General features: G+C 39.0%; 1 protein-coding gene across 1 annotated transcript in view; it reads left to right on the top strand.

Moving 5' to 3' along the window:
- Positions 1 to 19,271, top strand: part of LOC126234708 (glutathione S-transferase 1-like) — a 29,380-nt gene extending 10,109 nt beyond the window's left edge. Inside the window, exons 3-6 of the mRNA XM_049943454.1 lie at positions 2,223 to 2,281; positions 3,514 to 3,652; positions 17,242 to 17,403; positions 19,064 to 19,271. Coding sequence (XP_049799411.1) covers positions 2,223 to 2,281; positions 3,514 to 3,652; positions 17,242 to 17,403; positions 19,064 to 19,204 — 501 coding nt within the window. The 3' untranslated portion in view covers positions 19,205 to 19,271. The remainder of the gene's footprint in view (positions 1 to 2,222; positions 2,282 to 3,513; positions 3,653 to 17,241; positions 17,404 to 19,063) is intronic.
- The last annotated feature ends 1,872 nt before the right edge of the window (positions 19,272 to 21,143 follow it).

Genomic DNA, 21,143 nt, shown 5'->3' on the forward strand with positions numbered 1-21,143 from the left:
AAATAGTGCATAAGCTTAGGGATCGATGACCTCAGCAGTTTGGTCCCATAAGACCTTACCACAAATTAATCACTAATAATTTCTGATTTTTCCGACCGAAATTGGTCGGGAAAATGTGTTGCATTACTTAACGAAAGCCTCTCGCGTTTCCACTAAAACAATGGATATTTGGAAAACAAATCGGAGAAATAATAATTACACTATTGCTCTGTAACCATGCATCGGATACCACGGGGGCCTTATAACAAACTCAGGAAACGTCCCTGAATCATCTCCAAGATTTTATGAGTGGTGCTCGCGTTCTGACATCATTACTCCCCGTTTCGATTAGTCATACCCATCTTGTGAGGAATGACATTATCAGCGCTCACTGTCTGCATGGAACATAGTACGTACTCTCTATCCGCTAAACCGACATGTCTGTACGTATTTTGATCTTTATGGAGTAGTAGCATTGTTAATGTAAATAGTTAGACGTTTGTAAAAGATGTGAATATCGCTGAACCTCTCCAGATTGTAGTACTGCCATCCTGACGATAAGAAGATTATTCAAAATATTACACCGTTTTCATCGCAGAAATCATCTGAAACTTAATCTGGCTCTTTCACTAGTTCCAGTTATGAATATAACAGTGTTAGTGATATCCAACATTGCAGGAAGAAATAAACGAGATTGACTTTTCTGTACAATCATATTGTCCAACTGGAATTTTCTTTAATTGTAGAAACGCACTACCCGAAAACTGATTTGCTTTCACCGTAATAAATTTGGTCTGGGTCACTGTTAGCTCACCATGCATTTAGACAAAAGAGACATTTTGAAAACAATTTTCGTTGAATTCAAGACGTGATACAAGCTCATTTTAAATAATCAAGAAGAGTTCATCTAAATACTCATTTCTCTTAACTACCGCAAACTGTCGTTCTAAAAAATTTGAGATATATGTTCATGAACCTAGCTTCGTTCTCTACAAACTATTTAGTTTTTCATAATGTACTCACTTTGTGGACTAACACTTGAGTGTGATCATTTCAAAGTATTCTCTGGCCTCACAAGCACTACCCGCACATTTACGAAGACGTGTCTAGATAGAGTGGTAATAATCGTCCCTCTTGTTCAATATTACTGACCACAATTCTGCAGTGTTGGCACCATGTATTACCTTTTCAAATATTATGCAAGAGAAAAGAATAACGAATAACATTTTGAAATGTGTAACACATATCTGACTTACTCCAGGTCTGAAACATCTCTTTTGACATTTGATTCTATATAACCAGTCCTCCATCTAAGATGCTAGAGAGGTCGCTCACCCTGGCTTAGCTTCTAACTCACCATCACCATGTACCAACAAGTAATTCATTTTTCTGGCAGACCTTTCTCATGTTCTAGCGTCCAGTGTTGATGATTCTACGCCTGTGATGAACGCTGTGCTTAGTAATTAGCAGGTATACAAAGTATGAGGTGAACAATCCATAGTGGGGATATGCCTCTTGCTTGAATTTTTGTTTTTCAGTGGCAGTGAGTTATTGAGGGAATTGTTGCTCAGTAACACATAGATTTCCTGTTACAATCACAGTCAGCTGATGACAAACGAGGCATGCACGTTGTTTACCACACCATATAATCCTGACAGTGGTGACTTCACATATATGTAGGTATTCACGGCCTACCAGCCACTCGCTGCCCATGAAAGACTCAACGTATGAGTGTAAGTGGAGATAAAGTGTGGTATACACGATTCCGATGATAAGGACGTCATAAAATGTGCTAAAAGATAGCATTTAGTCTATCGCACTGCGAGTTCCACACAAATGACTTCATGTTCAACTGCTGCATCGAAGTACCACTTTCTCCTTAACAAGACTTTACCTCTAATTTCGTTCGTCTTTCATACATCCATATATTGTAGCAAACGATCGAAATACGAGCAAAGAAGTAAATGTATGTGGTAGCGTTTGCAGATCAAAATAAAGTTCTTATCATTAATGAAAGTCACGCTGTTTGGAATGTATAGGAAAATAGGAGGTTGTTATTTTTGTATTTAAACATTTGACTTGTTTTCATATTTTGAAATTATGACTAATATGAATATTATATGACTACCTAAACTGACAGGTAACTTTCTTCGTTCAAATTTCCGTCTCTTTATTGTTTTAGATACTACTAACACTAACACTGAAAACATCTTTAATTTGTTACATTTTCTCGATCTTTCCAGAAAAATCCCCAACACACAGTTCCTGTATTGGTAGATAATGACCTGTACATTAGTGAAAGGTAAGCATTAATAATGAGTTACAAGTAAGCATCAGATCTCTACTCACCATTACCTAATGACTGATTCAGATGCAGTAAAAATATAAGCACAATTACTAAAACGAAACAGGTATTGATGAAAAGTTATTGCTGAATTCCAAAACGAGATATTATTTAACATTTCAGTAGCCATGTTAGAGACAGTCTGTTCAATCTGGTAAGTACATTGCAAGGAATCACCTGTCACTGTTACAGACTGCGACATTTATCTGAGTTATTTTCGGGCTAACAGAGAGTAAACTACAGTTACGTACTAGAACATGATAAAATGAAAACTTTATCGGAAAATTGATGGAGTAGGTAGTAGCTCTTTGGTTTTAATAATTCTGGAAACATAGTAATGTGCTTAGTATCTTTTTCCAAGTTGTCAAAAAGGAGAGCGTTATATGCAAAATACACGATGCACTTGATGGAAAGATAGGAGATAATAAATTAAGCAAGCTTGTATCTCAACTTAAGTTTCGTTCTGCTCTGCCAATAAAAAAATAAAAATAAAAAAAACTATGTTCATTTCAACTGAAACAACTAAAGGAGAATTGCAGATGCCGCCTGTGTTAAATGTTAACATTAAATTAAATTTGAGTAAATTAAAGTTAGGTTAAACAATGAATTTGTACACTTGTGCAATTGTTTAGATGACGGTAATCTCACTATTTTGATGACAATGAGTTCCATGAGCTAATTTCAGCACTAAAACCATCTCCAGAAGCATGGTTATAATATTATGATTATAGTTTTACGCATTAACGAAATTTTACGTTGTCATTAGTAAATGTTAGATATCGTGAACAAAATTGCGCAACTAGTAGATCAATTACCGGAAACTAAGTAAATGTAACGTTGAAATAATTTTATTGTGTGACACTACTACTGGTTTCCAAGTGAGGCAGGAAATGATCAAATGGCCGCAGTACATTTATCTGCGTCAGTTGGTTGCAACATCGTTTACTGTCGTCATGGCATAGTAACTGTTGCTGCATTTTCTGTAGTCGAACACTGCTATCATGCCAAATCTTTCTGCAGAAACAAGTTTCAATACAGTCTGGGCTTTCAGGAAGCCCATCAGAAAACGTATCAGTTCAAGCTCTCAGCAGGTATCCACAAACCTATAGTAACGATCTCACAATGTGTCAGAATGTACAGTGATATGTCTGAGCTTGTATGTCACTAATGTTTTCGTGTCTTGTTAACAGCCGTGCCATTGTCATGTACCTCGTCTCAAAGTATGCAAAGGATGATTCTCTGTACCCGAAGGATGTAAACAAACGTGTTCTCGTCGACCAGAGGTTATTTTTTGATCAAGACTTGTTCAACAGAATTTTGAATGTTTTCGTAAGTATGACGTCATTAAGCTTCCTAAAGTGGATTCTCTTATATATCGTTATATTCTTTCGATAGGGCAAGGACTTACTGAACATCGATAAACAGATCGTGATTTTCATATGGCAAACTGCAGCATTTTTATATTCTCTATGATATGGTTTACATTTTCATTCTGGTTTTACCTCTCTGAATGTTTTAATTCTGCTTGCGAGAAAGCCGCAGTTGGAACACACCGTTTGATGTTAAGGTTATGCCGATAAGGTTTGCTTCCTTTACGGTTACTCGTCAAGATATCCACTTAGCGTTTCAATGAGAAGCCTCTTCACTCACCCATGTCCGCTTGAAGATGCTAACCAGCTCGCTTGTACACTAGTATATTGAGCACACGAGTGGGTATCGGGACGTTTATAAACGGAATGTCCCTGATCACGTCCGACGACATACGGGTCTTTAGAATCTGCAAGTATCAGTGACTCCTCACCTTTTGTATGTGTTACAGAAGGCTTCATAAGGCAAAGGAACACGTGACTTCCAGCTGCCACTAACTGTAAGTCTCTAATTATCAGCACTAACCCAACAGTAATCGTGAACGAGATTAGGTTAAAAATTACTGTCTAGAGATGAGTAATGTCGGTGAACAAATCCTCAAATCATAGACTTAAAATATCAGTGCCTAATAATGAACAATCCCAGGCTCCCCATATCTGTCAACCATCTACGAATAACTGGAACACAAGTCCGGAAAAACATTCGCGCTTCGGTATTGGCTTCAAACATCAGAGCTATATGTTATGCCGTTGTTGTTGTTGTTGTGGTCTTCAGTCCTGAGACTGGTTTGATGCAGCTCTCCATGCTACTCTATCCTGTGCAAGCTTCTTCATCTCCCAGTACCTACTGCAACCTACATCCTTCTGAATCTGCTTAGTGTATGCATCTCTTGGCCTCCCTCTACGATTTTTACCCTTCACGCTGCCCTCCAATACTAAATTGATGATCCCTTGATGCCTCATAACATGTCCCACCAACCGATCCCTTCTTCTGGTCAAGTTGTGCCACAAACTCCTCTTCTCCCTAATCCTGTTCAGTACCTCCTCATTAGTTATGTGATCTACCCATCTAATCTTCAGCATTCTTCTGTAGCACCACATTTCGAAAGCTTCTATTCACTTCTTGTCCAAACTATTTATCGTCCATGTTTCACTTCCATACATGGCTACACTCCATACAAATACTTTCAGAAAAGACTTCCTGACACTTAAATCTATACTCGATGTTAACAAATTTCTCTTCTTCAGAAACGCTTTCCTTTCCATTGCCAGTCTACATTTTATATCCTCTCTACTTCGACCATCATCAGTTATTTTGCTCCCCAAATAGCAAAACTCCTTTACTACTTTAAGTGTCTCATTTCCTAATCTAATACCCTCAACATCACCCGACTTAATTCGACTACATTCCATTGTCCTCGTTTTGCTTTTGTTGATGTTCATCTTATATCCTCCCTTCAAGACACCATCCATTCCATTCAACTGCTCTTCCAAGTCCTTTGCTGTCTCTGACACAATTACAATGTCATCGGCGAACCTCAATGTTTTTATTTCTTCTCCATGGATTTTAATACCTACTCCGAATTTTTCTTTTGTTTCCTTTACTGCTTGCTCAATATACAGATTGAATAACATCGGGGAGAGGCTACAACCCTGTCTTACTCCCTTCCCAACCACTGCTTCCCTTTCATGTCCCTCGACTCTTATAACTGCCATCTGGTTTCTGTACAAATTGTAAATAGCCTTTCGCTCCCTGTATTTTACCCCTGCCACCTTTAGAATTTGAAAGAGAGTATTCCAGTCAACATTGTCAAAAGCTTTCTCTAAGTCTACAAATGCTAGAAACGTAGGTTTGCCTTTCCTTAATCTTTCTTCTAAGATGAGTCGTAAGGTCAGTATTGCCTCACGTGTCCCAGTATTTCTACGGAATCCAAACTGATCTTCCCCGAGGTCGGCTTCTACTAGTTTTTCCATTCGTCTGTAAAGAATTCGTGTTAGTATTTTGCAGCTGTGGCTTATTAAACTGATTGTTCGGTAATTCTCACATCTGTCAACACCTGCTTTCTTTGGGATTGGAATTATTATATTCTTCTTGAAGTCTGAGGGTATTTCGCCTGTTTCATACATCTTGCTCACCAGATGGTAGAGTTTTGTCAGGACTGGCTCTCCCAAGGCCGTCAGTAGTTCCAATGGAATGTTGTCTACTCCGGGGGCCTTGTTTCGACTCAGGTCTTTCAGAGCTCTGTCAAACTCTTCACGCAGTATCGTATCTCCCATTTCATCTTCATCTACATCCTCTTCCATTTCCATAATATTGTCCTCAAGTACATCGCCCTTGTATAGACCCTCTATATACTCCTTCCACCTTTCTGCTTTCCCTTCTTTGCTTAGAACTGGGTTTCCATCTGAGCTCTTGATGTTCATACAAGTGGTTCTCTTATCTCCAAAGGTCTCTTTAATTTTCCTGTAGGCAGTATCTATCTTACCCCTAGTAAGATAAGCCTCTACATCCTTACATTTGTCCTCTAGCCATCCCTGCTTAGCCATTTTGCACTTCCTGTCGATCTCATTTTTGAGACGTTTGTATTCCTTTTTGCCTGCTTCATTTACTGCATTTTTATATTTTCTCCTTTCATCAATTAAATTCAATATTTCTTCTGTTACCCAAGGATTTCTACTAGCCCTCGTCTTTTTACCTACTTGATCCTCTGCTGCCTTCACTACTTCATCCCTCAAAGCTACCCATTATTCTTCTACTGTATTTCTTTCCCCCATTCCTGTCAATTGTTCCCTTATGCTCTCCCTGAAACTCTGTACAACCTCTGGTTCTTTCAGTTTATCCAGGTCCCATCTCCTTAAATTCCCACCTTTTTGCAGTTTCTTCAGTTTTAATCTACAGGTCATAACCAATAGATTGTGGTCAGAGTCCACATCTGCCTCTGGAAATGTCTTACAATTTAAAACCTGGTTCCTAAATCTCTGTCTTACCATTATATAATCAATCTGATACCTTTTAGTATCTCCAGGGTTCTTCCATGTATACAACCTTCTATCATGATTCTTAAACCAAGTGTTAGCTATGATTAAATTGTGCTCTGTGCGAAATTCTACCAGGCGGCTTCCTCTTTCATTTCTTAGCCCCAATCCATATTCACCTACTACGTTTCCTTCTCTCCCTTTTCCTACACTCGAATTCCAGTCACCCATAACTATTAAATTTCCGTCTCCCTTCACAATCTGAACAATTTCTTTTATTTCATCATACATTTCTTCAATTTCTTCGTCATCTGCAGACCTAGTTGGCATATAAACTTGTACTACTGTAGTAGGTGTGGACTTCGTATCTATCTTGGCCACAATAATGCGTTCACTAAGCTGTTTGTAGTAGCTTACCCGCGTTCCTATTTTCCTATTCATTATTAAACCTACTCCTGCATTACCCCTATTTGACTTTGTGTTTATAACCCTGTAGTCACCTGACCAGAAGTCTTGTTCCTCCTGCCACCGAACTTCACTAATTCCCACTATATCTAACTTTAACCTATCCATTTCCCTTTTCAAATTTTCTAACCTACCTGCCCGATTAAGGGACCTGACATTCCACGCTCCGATCCGTAGAACGCCAGTTTTCTTTCTCCTGATAACGACATCCTCTTGAGTAGCCCCGCCCGGAGATCCGAATGGGGGACTATTTTACATCCGGAATATTTTACCCAAGAGGACGCCATCATCATTTAATCATACAGTAAAGCTGCATGCCCTCGGGAAAAATTACGGCCGTAGTTTCCCCTTGCTTTCAGCCGTTCGCAGTACCAGCACAGCAAGGCCGTTTTGGTTATTGTTACAAGGCCAGATCAGTCAATCATCCAGACTGTTGCCCTTGCAACTACTGAAAAGGCTGCTGCCCCTCTTCAGGAACCACACGTTTGTCTGGCCTCTCAACAGATACCCCTCCGTTGTGGTTGTACCTACGGTACGGCTATCTGTATCGATGAGGCACGCAAGCCTCCCCACTAACGGCAAGGTCCATGGTTCATGGGGATGTTATGCCATAGTCTAGGAAACATTACCAGAAACTGAAAGTAAATTTAAACTAAAATTGATGTCAAGGTCATTTTGTAACCCTTGCAACTATTTCCCACAAATTTTGTGTGAAGAAGCTAAGGTAGGTGGATGAAAACATGGAACCCCCAAACACAAATTACCCTGCCTAATATGGTGTAGGAAAACAACTGGCATTCAAAACAACTTCCAGTCGTCTTGGAATCGATAAATATAGGTTCCGTATGGTTTTCAAATTCCAGTGGAATCGTATACCATTCTCCCTGCAAAATAGTGGCGAGCTTAGGTAACAATGATGGAGGTGGATAGCGATCACGCATCCTTCTCTTCAAAGAAGATCACAAAGACTCAATAATATTCAGATCTGGTGACTGTAGCGGCCAGAGCAGCTGCAACAGTTCATCCTCAGTCCTGGGCGTTGCGAGCTGTCTGTACAGAGGCCCTGCCAGTCGTGGGACACAGCATCACCATTAGGGAACAAACACTATACCATAGGTAGACCTGATCAGCCAAAATTGTCACATAGTACTTGGCAGTAATGAGATCTTGCAGACAACCCATGAGGCTCATGGAATACCGCGGTATGGCTGCCCAGGTCGTCAACGAAGCCCCATCGTGCTTCACTCTTGGGACGTAAACTCGGCAAGAAGTTGGATACAATGTGCAACGGGACTCATCCGACCAAATGACATTCTTCCACTGCTCAATATTGCAGGATCTATGACTTCGGCTCCACGTTTTCCTGTTACGGGCATTTCTATCACTGATGAGGGCTTTTGGAATTCCAACTCGCCCTTGAGCTCTCTGCTTTGGAGCAGACCTTCGAGTTTGTTTGGTGTTGAGAGGATTCGTGAGTGCAAATTCAGTTATGCAGCGGTTTTTGCAGCTGTCGTGTTCTTATTTTTCTCCACAATCCGCTTCAATGACCTCCCGCCACGATCACCCAATACACACTTTCGTCAGAACTGTACGCTTTCCCTGTACGCGATGGAAATCGTTGATATGATTCCCTTGGAAACACCGAATACTTGAGCTATCTTGGTTACGGAAGCACTGACTATACGACCACCAAAAATTTGCTTGGTTCGAATTCACTTGGCTCCGACGTATTGCACTCACAACTGCATAGAACATTGTTCTGACTGTGGCTGACACTTGCAAAGTGTTAAGGACATTTCAGTAGTGCCGTTCGTGGTCAAATACAACAGTGAAACTTGCAGGCTTGGCTAACATATGCATTTAAGTTATAGCATGCATTTCTCTTGGTGTGTACATACAGTCTTAAGGCCTACCCGCCGTAATAACTATTCGGGCTTGCAACTGGATGACGAGTTGCGAATGAGCCGCCTAGCCAGTTTTTGGTACAACGTCAGGGATGTGTACTGGCACTCTCCAATGGAAAACTTGAAAGGTGGCTACACTGAGCCACAGCGCCAGAGATCGCTAGAGAGCATTGTTCCGCCGCCTCCACGGGCTGTCATTATTGAGATGTGCTAGAGGTCACTGCTTGGGGAGAGCTCGTAGTAGTCAGTTGGTGTTCAGATGTGCTAGTAGGGAGTGCTTGCTGAGATGTGATACTGAAAGGTTCTTGTTCAGATGTGGTAATAGCGAGGCGGTGTGGAGATATATTGTAATTATGAGAGTGATTTTGGTCAATATATGAAGGTAACGAAACTTGATTTATTTTTCATTATTTCCATGTTTTAAATAATGTGTCATTACAGGTTCAGTCAACAAAGCATCTGGCTTGGGTTCTTGGATTAGAGTGTAATTGTGGTTCTCTTGAGTTATTATGGTATTTGTATTTTCTTTAATTAATTCAGTATAATGTTATTTAAAAATTGTTGTGTTGTTGAAGAAGAACCGTGCCAGATGCGTACGTTGAGTCACACTCCCACACACAGAACAGTTACTCTTGTGCTTGTTGTTGCGTTGGTTTTATAGTTGCTGGGGGCTTAATTAATTAACTGTGTTAATGAAAATTTCCATTTCATTCTTTGTTATTGTTCTAAGCAGTCAGATTGCGTAACAATAACAGTCAGGGCCAACCGTTACGAGACTTCGTAATCGGACAGACAGCTACTAAAGCAAAAAAAAAAAAAAAAATTAAAATTATTTGCATTAATATTTTTATTAAGCCCCCATGCACGATGGGGGCTTAATAAAAATATTAATGCAAATAATTTTAATTTTTTTTTTTTTTTTTTGCTTTAGTAGCTGTCTGTCCGATTACGAAGTCTCGTAACGGTTGGCCCTGACTGTTATTGTTACGCAATCTGACTGCTTAGAACAATAACAAAGAATGAAATGGAAATTTTCATTAACACAGTTAATTAATTAAGCCCCCAGCAACTATAAAACCAACGCAACAACAAGCACAAGAGTAACTGTTCTGTGTGTGGGAGTGTGACTCAACGTACGCATCTGGCACGGTTCTTCTTCAACAACACAACAATTTTTAAATAACATTATACTGAATTAATTAAAGAAAATACAAATACCATAATTACTCAAGAGAACCACAATTACACTCTAATCCAAGAACCCAAGCCAGATGCTTTGTTGACTGAACCTGTAATGACACATTATTTAAAACATGGAAATAATGAAAAATAAATCGAGTTTCGTTACCTTCATATATTGACCAAAATCACTCTCATAATTACAATATATCTCCACACCGCCTCGCTATTACCACATCTGAACAAGAACCTTTCAGTATCACATCTCAGCAAGCACTCCCTACTAGCACATCTGAACACCAACTGACTACTACGAGCTCTCCCCAAGCAGTGATCTCTAGCACATCTCAATAATGACAGCCCGTGGAGGCGGCGGAACAATGCTCTCTAGCGATCTCTGGCGCTGTGGCTCAGTGTAGCCACCTTTCATATGCCCTTCCTCCACGGCTAGAATTTGATGGTATTTTTGCCAGCATTGGTGGTGAAAATACCACCAAATTCGTCAAAAAAATACAGACAAAAATAAAAGATAATATTAATACGTAAATATCATATAACTAGATAAAATTTTGGCTTTGCACTGACCTTTCAATAACCTATTATATAGAATACAGTAAGCAATACAAATTCTTTCATACATGTGACTTTACATAACAGTTTATACAAGTATTATGTGGTTAAACAGTTCAATCAATAGCGTCAGCAATGACGAATATGTGCAGGTAAGAGTCTCATAACTTTCCACAAACAGTAATACACAATAAATCAGTTTATACAAATATTCACATAAACGCTTTCCATAGCCCAAGAATAAGCAGTTGACAGTTCCAGCAGTAGCACCCAGCAATGGTCAACAGGTGCAAATACCAATAAGTAACATTTTTTCAATAGAAGCAGTCCATCAGTGGCACCCGCAATGTTGAGCAGGTGCAGACACCAACAAGTAACACCATTTCAGTAGAAGCAGTCCACTAGTGGCACCAGAAATGTTGATCAGGTGCACACAGCAACAGGTGACTTCATTTCAGTAGAAGCAATCCATCAGTGGCACCCAGCAATGTTGAGTAGGTGCAGACACCAACAAGTAACACCATTTCAGTAGAAGCAGTCCATTAGTGGCACCAGCAATGTTGATCAGGTGCACACAGCAACAGGTGACTTCATTTCAGTGGAAGCAATCCATCAGTGGCACCCAGCAATGTTGAGCAGGTGCAGACAGCAACAAGTAACACCATTTCAGTAGAAGCAGTCCATTAGTGGCACCAGCAATGTTGATCAGGTGCACACAGCAACAAGTCACATTTCTCAGCAGAAGCAGTTCAATAAAATACACTGTCACTGATCACACTGTTCATCAGAGTTTATAAGCAGAAATTAAACATGTCCTAGTGGCACCAATATTGTAGAAAAGGTACAAGTAACAGTCCATAATTTTTTTTTACAATCACTGATCACACAGTTCATCAGCAGAAATTAAACATGTCCTTGTGGCACCAATCATGTAGAAAAAGTGCAAGTAACAGTCCATACTATTCACCATAACTACTGAGACAGTTCAGTCATGAACAATAGTTTGAATGCACATACAATTTCTTTAACAAAATATAATCAATGCTCTTACACTAAACATACAAATCATAATAAACACACAAATGATATCAGTTAATTGTCACATTAACTATTACAGTACACAATAACAGTTAACCTATAATATTTATGGGTGTCAGTGCAAGCCACTACCAACAAATAAAATAATATTTAGGAGATAGGTGGCTAGGATTAGGAAAGGAAAACACACAAAACACATCCACTCATCTTTCATCCTCATTAAGTGCTACTGTGTAATTGAATAGTGTTAACTGTGTAAATGTAACTCTGTCCAAGATTTGATGTTCATCATGTGTACCAAGTAGTAGTGGCAGCAATGTATAACAGTCAATAATAGTTAGTCAACGTCATAGTCATCATGTCAAGACCAATGTTTGCCAAGCCAGATCAAATTGTACTGTTGCTGAACAACTGTCAGTGAGCCAAGATATGCAAATACTTCCTCTCTTCAAAAAAAAATGTATACTGCTTATTGATTTAACAAAGTGTGTGTGTAGGCAATCTTCTTTCTACTTGAGTGTTCTAGTCTGCCATCTTCATCCTCCTTGTTCCATATGGACCAACAAAAAAAAAATATGCTCCTCACTTACTTTACCTCTTATCCACCAAACTCCAATAATCATCACTTAATCTTAATACTTCAATAATACGTCGATACATATAAACCACAGCACCAATATCATTTCACTTCCATAACAACTCTTTCCTCTAGTCAGTCTCCTCGAACAAGTACAGATAAAATCCTAGTGCAACTTCAATTCAGCATCCCATACAATCCGAAGACACATTGTCCACACACAACCTCTGTGTATTCCATCTGACCCAAATTTTCTACTCATTATAAATTATAAGATACATTTTGGTTCCTTGTCCATCATTAAATAAAAGAAATGCATACATGACCTCTAACAGACTTAGTTCGAATAACTCTCAGTAATTAAGTACGATTACGGAGTGTGAATAATCATAATATTTCACAGTGTGTACACCACTTCAAGAATCATGGCAGAAGCAATCATGTGGAGTATTCCTTGTGTCAAGTGTCACTTCCTATTTCAATTGCTCACGAAAAATGCAGTGTAATGACTGTCAATAGTCTATACCTAGTTTCGGTATGTCATGTCGTTAGCTTCCTTCCTGGTAACATAAATTTATACAGCTTCCCTAAAACCTCAGCTCATGTGACTTCTATGAAGTTTCTTGTACTAATGTCGTTCGTCGGATTATAGCAGTTCATTTTCTTATCTTAAAAATATAAGGCACTGAGCGTAAGCAAAACATGCAATAGCGAGTAAATATACCAGTAGAGAACAGAATGTCAACAAGTGGATGCAGCACAATCCCTATAACAAGGCTCTGCCAAGCGAACAATCTACAATTAATACCATAGTGTAACCTAAACTCTATATTTGTACACAGTATATCAGCATTTCTATATACTAGATTGAAGAGTAGTTATGACAACAAAACAGAAATGTGTAAATATGCAATCCATACGCACAGCAGCAAACATGCCTTACACAATAAACAGGTCATTAGAATCACATCGCCATAAGCAAATAAATCTTCATATGTAATCTTAATAAGTAAACATGAAGGCGCAAGCAGATAAATCACAAAGTATAACTTACATATCTAACCACATCAGCACAATTAATCAGGTGACAATTATAATTTAAATAACTAAGCACAGCAGGCACATAATAAAAAAAATATGACGTCAGTGAAAAAGCATAGCAGCCAAGCGATGCATAATATACGCAAGTAATAACACTGTTCATTAATCAATAATTGTCAAAATCAGTAAATGTACACAAGCACGTCGCTTCACAAGTAATTTCATAGAACATAAAATTTAGCACAAAGTATGAGTCACGTAGTCGCGAGCAGCAAATTACGTCTAAAGTACGTACCTAAGTGAAATTATGTTACCTGAAAAATAAACTCAATTAATAGTTACCCTTTTTAGTTTATTAGTTTCATCTTCGAAATGACCTTCTTCCTGAAAATTTTCTCCAAAGCAAGTCGTCTTAACGTCGGACACGCACAGAATTTACCTGAAGGTCTTAAATATTTTACACAACCGTATCCTGAAAAATACTGAACGTTAATAACATAATTTACCAAATCACTATAGTTTTATACTGAATTTAATCCGAGAAATTAGACTGTGTATTTGTTTACGGCTGTCAGTGCATTCACACTGGGCGCTCGATCAGCTGTAGGCGCGTGACGTAAGAAGTGATTGTTTGCGGTCAACGACTGCCTTGTGCGGCGCGCCGACTTGACTGTTGCTTTGAGTATGTGCCGCTGCCAAAACACAGCGCGGTATCCTTGTATTCTCTGCGTGTTTACGTAAACTGTTGGTTTCTCACAAGTATGTCATTCCACAAAAATTTTTACGTTAGATATGTGATGTATTCCCTTAGAGCGTCGAGATTTAAGAGTTTCTACTTCAACAGTGTTATCATGTATAATTTTGCGAACTCTATATGGACCGTTATAAAGCAGAAAAAATTTGCGACACAAGCCTTTTCCTTTATGAGACAAACGGTGGGACTTAATTAACACCTTCTGGCCAACTGACAAGATTTTTAAACGACCAGGACGCTTAGCTGATTTCTCTCTTCTAGCAGCCGCCGATGCAATATTTTGTAGAGCCAGGTTGACAACTTCAGAATGCCGCAGTTTCCGTGAAGGCGGAAAAGGAACGATTTCAGAAATGCGATTTGTTGGTACTTTATTTTTTAATATCAATAGAGGCGGTAAAGAAGTTGAGTCATTAGGAAGTTCATTCAGAATGTTTTGAAAAATATGAAGATACTGATCCCAAGTTCTGTGATTCTGATGACAATAAAGACGGCACAATTTATTGATTTCCTTCATCCATCTTTCTGAAGCGTTAGATTGAGGGTGAAAAAGTGAAATGAAGATTGGTTTAATTTTACGACGCCGTAGAGTACGAAGCCAAATTTTAGAGCGAAACTGTGATCCATTATCTGATATAACCTTGTCAACATGACCAACTTCTTTAAGAAAATGTTTGATGAAAGCATTAGATACTGAACGAGCTGTTGCTTTGCGTAAAGGTGTAAAACACACATATTTTGATGTCAATTCCACTGCTACGAAAATGTACGCAAAACCATTAGTAGAACGAACCACTGGACCGAACAAATCGACTGCAGCCATGTCCTTTAATTTCGCTGGAATGATAGGAAACAACGGTGCTCTGTGAGAAACAGTTGGCGGCTTAGCCTGTTGACATAATTTGCATTTGGCAAGAACAAATCGAATGCGTTTTTCCATATTAATGAAGTAGCAATTTTCTCGTAATTTATGAAAGCATTTTCTGGGACCAAAGTGCGCATAACTGAAATGTGAAAACGAGGTGTGCCCAAATCATCCAATCTAACAAAGCGTCTAAGAAAATCACAGACACCAAGGAAACTACGAACATCACGTTTTGTAGTAGGAACAGAATAATTACGAATAGCGTCTAATTTCTCTGGATCAGGGAGAATACCTTCTGTAGAAATAATGTGACCGAGAAATTTCACCTGAGAACGACCAAATTCAGATTTTTCCAAGTTCACTGTCATGCCAACTCGTGCAAAAATACGTAATAATGAATCCAAAATTTTGTTATGCTCACTCCAAGAACGTTTAGCAATAAGAATGTCGTCAACATATGAAGTAATATTGTCACGAAAATAAACAGGTAAGATTTCGTTTAAACTACGAATGAATGCTGCTGAAGATACAGTAAGTCCAAATGGTAATTTCCGAAATGTTATGCTCACTCCAAGAACGTTTAACAGTACGAATATCGTCAACATGTGAAGTAATATTGTCACGAAGATAAACAGGTAAAATTTCATTTAAGCTACGAATGAATGCTGCTGAAGATACAGTAAGTTCAAATGGTAATTTCCAAAGTCACTTTCGGGTAAAACAGTCAAATCCGGTTATTGTTTACCTACTGTCTAGATAGATGGATAGTAGAAGAGTTGTTTTTATAGATGCAAAGAATAGTGAAAGAATAGGCAGCGGTGCAGAAAACTAAAAGAGAAATAGCACCACTACAGCTCGGGGCCCTGTGAGCGCTACGGCTGCAAACTCACCTGAAGATGACTGAATGGTTGTCAGCCGGAATGTGGTGGCAAGAGGTCTACATCCTCGGAATGTAAGCCCGAAACCTCTAGGAATGATGAAGAAATTGGCAATGACAGCAAGGGCGACTCCCCTCAGGACACTGGGATCACGACCGTGCGACAGCTAGACTGGAAGTTAGTTACATCCAAGCGCAAAACATCAAGATGCAGTTGGTTGGTAGGATTCTACCTCTACTAAAAGCTGAACGTAATACACCCTTTTCAGTAGGACTACCAGGGCTATCACTTTGAGAACAGTTGGATACTGAAATGTCAGTTGCATGACAAATACAGTGTCACCCTACAAAAATATCTGCCAATAGGACTGTCAGAGAGACTGCACATAAAGTTTCTCAGAATAATTTCTTAACTTTTGTCACGGAAGAGGACCCATCACTAAGAATTTTAATTTTATTTTTATAACTTCTCTTCCTTTTACTTAAACGTTTTGAATGATTTTTCTGTTCCATCGTGGACTAATCTACATTTGTTAACTATCCTTACACCCTTATTCGGGGACGAAGAAGAGACCTACAGCGAGTTTGCGTCAGAGTTCATTTTTAAGTGCTCCAAGTTACGGTCTATGTAGTGGAAGAAGACATATTCCCTATAACACAATTTTGTTTCCGAGTTGATTAGAATGGCGAAGAAGCCGACAATGACGAGAGAGCGGAAAGGCTTTATTTGACTGCTAATCGAAACATCCTGGGCCACGGTATCGATCTTAGTTCGACCTTAGATACTTGATATAGACCATCAGCAATGATCGCCGAAGAAATATGGTGTATAAGAGGTCACAACCTTGTCAGTGACGGAGGAGGAGTTGAGACATCAAAAGGAGGAACGATCGGCATAATCAACTGAAGGAGAATGCACAAAGCAATGAAACTCATTTCATGAAAGATATTTTTTTTTCAAATTATATTCCACAACTTGTATAAATAATATTGTTATGTATCAAACACCACACTGCTGCCAATATTTTGTGAAGCTAGTTTCGACTGAGTCATCATTTGGTAGATTTTAGGATTTTAAAGTGATGTGTATACTAACTCTATAATTTTAACCTGTGCCGTATGTTTATTTAATGCTGTGAAGATAAGTGGGGCTTGTGCAAAGCATGTCATCATTTAGCCCACGACACAAAATTGTGATTTGGAGTGTATAGAGCCATGCTTTCGATGGGTTGCAATTTTGTATTCCAACTTCTTACTATTTCGTAGCACTTACTGACGTTTCCATTGATTTTAATTTCATGTCTACAGATGCCAGTATTTCAAGGCAAAGAAGTGGAACCCAGCAGCATTGAGAAAGCGAACGACGGTCTGGAAACTTTGAACCGAATGTTGAACAGCAAACAGTTTCTGGCGGGAGATAAGGTTACTATTGCTGATTACGCCGTCGCTAATAGTCTGTTGGCATTGGAGGTAACGTGAAGTTGTCAAATTTACAATTATAAAGTTGAGAAAATGTGATGTAGTCAAAAACTTGTCAATTGTGATGTAGAAAAGCTTATTTTGCTCACTTACTGGAAACATCTATTCCATTTTTATTTTTCTTATTACACCACCGTCTATACACAAAAGACTGACTGACTCATCCTCACCCAGTCCAAAAGCTGCTGCTAGAAACTTGAAATCTGGAGAGAGTGTTGATATTATACTGTAGGGATCTTTCAAGAAAGGATTTTGCGAAATTCCGCGTCTAAGAACGTGAAATAGGGAACCAAAGGATTTTGAAAATATGACTCTATGAAAGCATTTTTTAATCTCGAACTACGAAAATTGGTATTTGGTTTCACGGTCAAAAACGAAGAAATACATATTTCAGCATTTTTGGAAATTTAGCCCCTTTGTGGATGAAATAGTCGGTGATAATTATTATTAAACAACTACTAAAGCATTTTTAAAGCTTTATGTATGAAAATACGTTTTCGACTTCTCGGTTAGTAACAAACACGTAAGCGTTTCAATGCTTTTGGAAATTTTACTGCTAAAGGATAAAAAATTTTATGGAGATATTTCAGTATGAATTTTTTTTTTCTAAATTAAATCTCTAATGCGGGTGAACAGGGGATGAAAGTGTTAATGAAAATATTTCGTTACCGGTATATTTAAAATATATCTAAAGCTAAGCTAAATTTACCGTATTTGGTGTTTGACTTCTTAGGAAATTAGAAAATATGTGACAGGAATGAAAGTTTCTATGGATATCACCACAAGAAGTCAAAAGGATGAATTAACAAAGATCTCCAACACCAGCTACCAGAATTTCGTTTTGGTCGGAAGTATATTCGAAAACGACACTGCTTCTATGGCCTTAATTAGCATGAATAGTTTAGATGTTGTTACAATTTGTAAAAAACATGTAAATTCGATTGAAGAAAAACAACAAATATCTGTGCAGACCATACAGTCTGCAGCGGTCGCTAAGCTAGTAAAAGATATTTTATGTCCCCTCAGGCAGTGTATTACATTATATGTGGCTCTCCTTACCGTTACCAGTTAAAAAAAATTAACTTTCCCAACACGTACTTATAGTGGCTGCAGTATTATGTTGAAATTTGAAACTTCCTGGCAGATTAAAACTGTGTGCCGGACCGAGACTCGAACTCGGGACCTTTGCCTTCCGCGGGCAAGTGCTCTACCAACTGAGTTACCCAAGCACGACTCACGCCCCGTTCTCGCAGCTTTACTTCTGCCAGTACCTCGTCTCCTACCTTCCAAAATTTACAGAAACTCTCCTGCGAACCTTGGAGAACTAGCACTCTTGAAAGAAAGGATATTGCGGAACCATGGCTTAGCCACAGTCTGGGGGGTGTTTCCAGAATGAGATTTTCACTCTACAGCAAAATGTGCGCTGATATGAAACTTCCTGGTAGATTAAAACTGTGTGGCGGACCGATACTCGAACTCGGGACCTTTGCCTATATACTGAAATTTGTTGAACTAAATCGTCTGGGAAGGCTGACTGACACCATTAGACACAACGTGTGAAAACGCAGAAAGCAAAAGTAGCTAATTTATACAACACATAAGATTATATTCACCAATTATTTAATGTACGATGTCGGTACCTCTTTTTCAGTTAAACCCAAAGAGTGGAGTTGATGCTACGAAGCAACCTAACGTTAAGCAATGGCTTCCACGTGTGGAAAGTTCTCACCCAGTATACGGGAAGATCGTCAAAGAATATCATGAAGCCCTGAAGAAAATGATGCAGAAGTGAATGCATTTAATATGTACTCGTATTGTATATGTGTGAAAATAGTAAAAGTGTCAAGATTTCTAATCAAATAAAGTCATTATTTTATTAACATGCGTCATTAGATCCAAATTGTGACCCTCATACTCTCCATGTTTCTGTCATCTAAGGGAACGTTCAAAACGCGTGTGACAAGTTATTTGTGCTATTAAAGATAAATACATTCACGCCTGACCGAGTTCTCTCTCTTCATCGTAATAATTCCATATATTTACTACAACGAAGAGCTGAAGTACTGGTCTCTACTTGATATTCGGTACTGGTCTCTGTTTCCTGCTCCATTCTTGTTAGCCTTTGCCACAATGTTTTTAACAATGTTGAACATGTGGGTAATAGAAAGATATATACTCAAAATTAAGTATGGTAGATAGTAAAAGGCATGTTGTTTCATGTGTTCCTACGATCGAACTATGTCACATCACTACTTCTGTTACACATTCACTATTGTTCGGTAATCTGTCATCCCTAGTGCCTTCAAAGCGTTCTTCGACAACACAAAGCATAACTATGGTGAAATACTTTGCTTACAGAATCATTAAGAGCGGAAACATATCGATGTTTCCTTGTAAAATATCGCTTGATCTGCTCGCATGAAAACCGTTAGCTTCCAATACACTAAAACTTAATTAAGCTTGAAACAACTCTTTACGTCCCGCTGATCTAAGGAGTATCCCTCTGCGCACGATATTTAGGCACTAGGGCAGAAGCAGAGCACTATAAGTTCTCCTGCAACTGATAGGTAACATACTATTAGTTAAAATATCAGAACATAGGAAATAAAGTATAGTGACATACAGAACGATAAACTACACTACAGGTATCTCTGTATTACGGCCCTACGTAAAGTTACAAAACATAATCCAAGTTTCACTAATGAGGGATTGATTTCCACTATAGAAATGTATAAATAAAAAGAAACGAATGTGCCACGATTAAAACTGGTTTCGATTTTTAACAATCTTAAGTCACACAGATGTTACTCTCAGTACAAGCTATTGCATGTATTGTACGCGTAACAGCACTATGCAACTGATTAGGTGACTGTGCAAATAATGTTGACGGCTCGTTTGTCGGCAGTTGGTTCAAGCCAGTAGTAGCTCAGGTTCAGAATCGTAGTGTTCGTGGTTAGAAATAGAAGCCAGAAGGATTGAAGCTACCAATATTGTATTATACGGCGTGGTTGTTGATGCGGTTGTATTACAGCTGTCGTTGCGTCTTTCCAAGGTGAGACATGTACCCGCCGATTCCATAATAACGGCAATGGCAGTGCTAATTTTCAAGTATAAAGGCACCACTTCTGAACAAACTACACTGACGGAAGGAAATCGACACACCAAAAATTAATTAATGTAGGCTTATGAAAATTTGGGAATGCATTTGTCTAGGTAACATATTAAAGTGATTAACATTGCAAGAACACAGGTCAGTTTTAGCGCGAGATAAGCCAATGCAAATGTGAAATGCTGGTACATTAATAGCCGCTGCAACGCCAGACTTGAATGCAAGCGTGCAGTCGTGCATGCGCTGTGTAGTACAGGTGCCTGATGTCAGTTTGTGCGATGGAGTTCCATGCCTGTTGCACTTGGTAGATCAGTACAGGGACGGTCAATGCTGGTTGTGGATGACACTGGAGTTGTCTTCCGATGATGTTCCACATGTGCTTCATTGGAGACAGATTTGGTGATCGAGCAGGCCAAGGCAACATCTCGACTCTCTGTAGAACATGTCAGGTTGCAGTAGCAGTGTGGGGGCCAGCTTTATAGTGTTAGAAAACACCCCCTGGAATGCTGTTCAAGAATGACAGCAGTGAGAGTCGGATCGCCAGATTGGCGTACAAATTGGCAGTCCTGTTACGTGGGCACGAGAGTGCTCTGCTGCATAAGAAATAGCATCCCAGACCAGA

The sequence above is a fragment of the Schistocerca nitens genome, chromosome 2 (assembly GCF_023898315.1).
Source record: "Schistocerca nitens isolate TAMUIC-IGC-003100 chromosome 2, iqSchNite1.1, whole genome shotgun sequence".
NCBI classification, from domain to species: Eukaryota; Metazoa; Arthropoda; class Insecta; order Orthoptera; family Acrididae; genus Schistocerca; species Schistocerca nitens.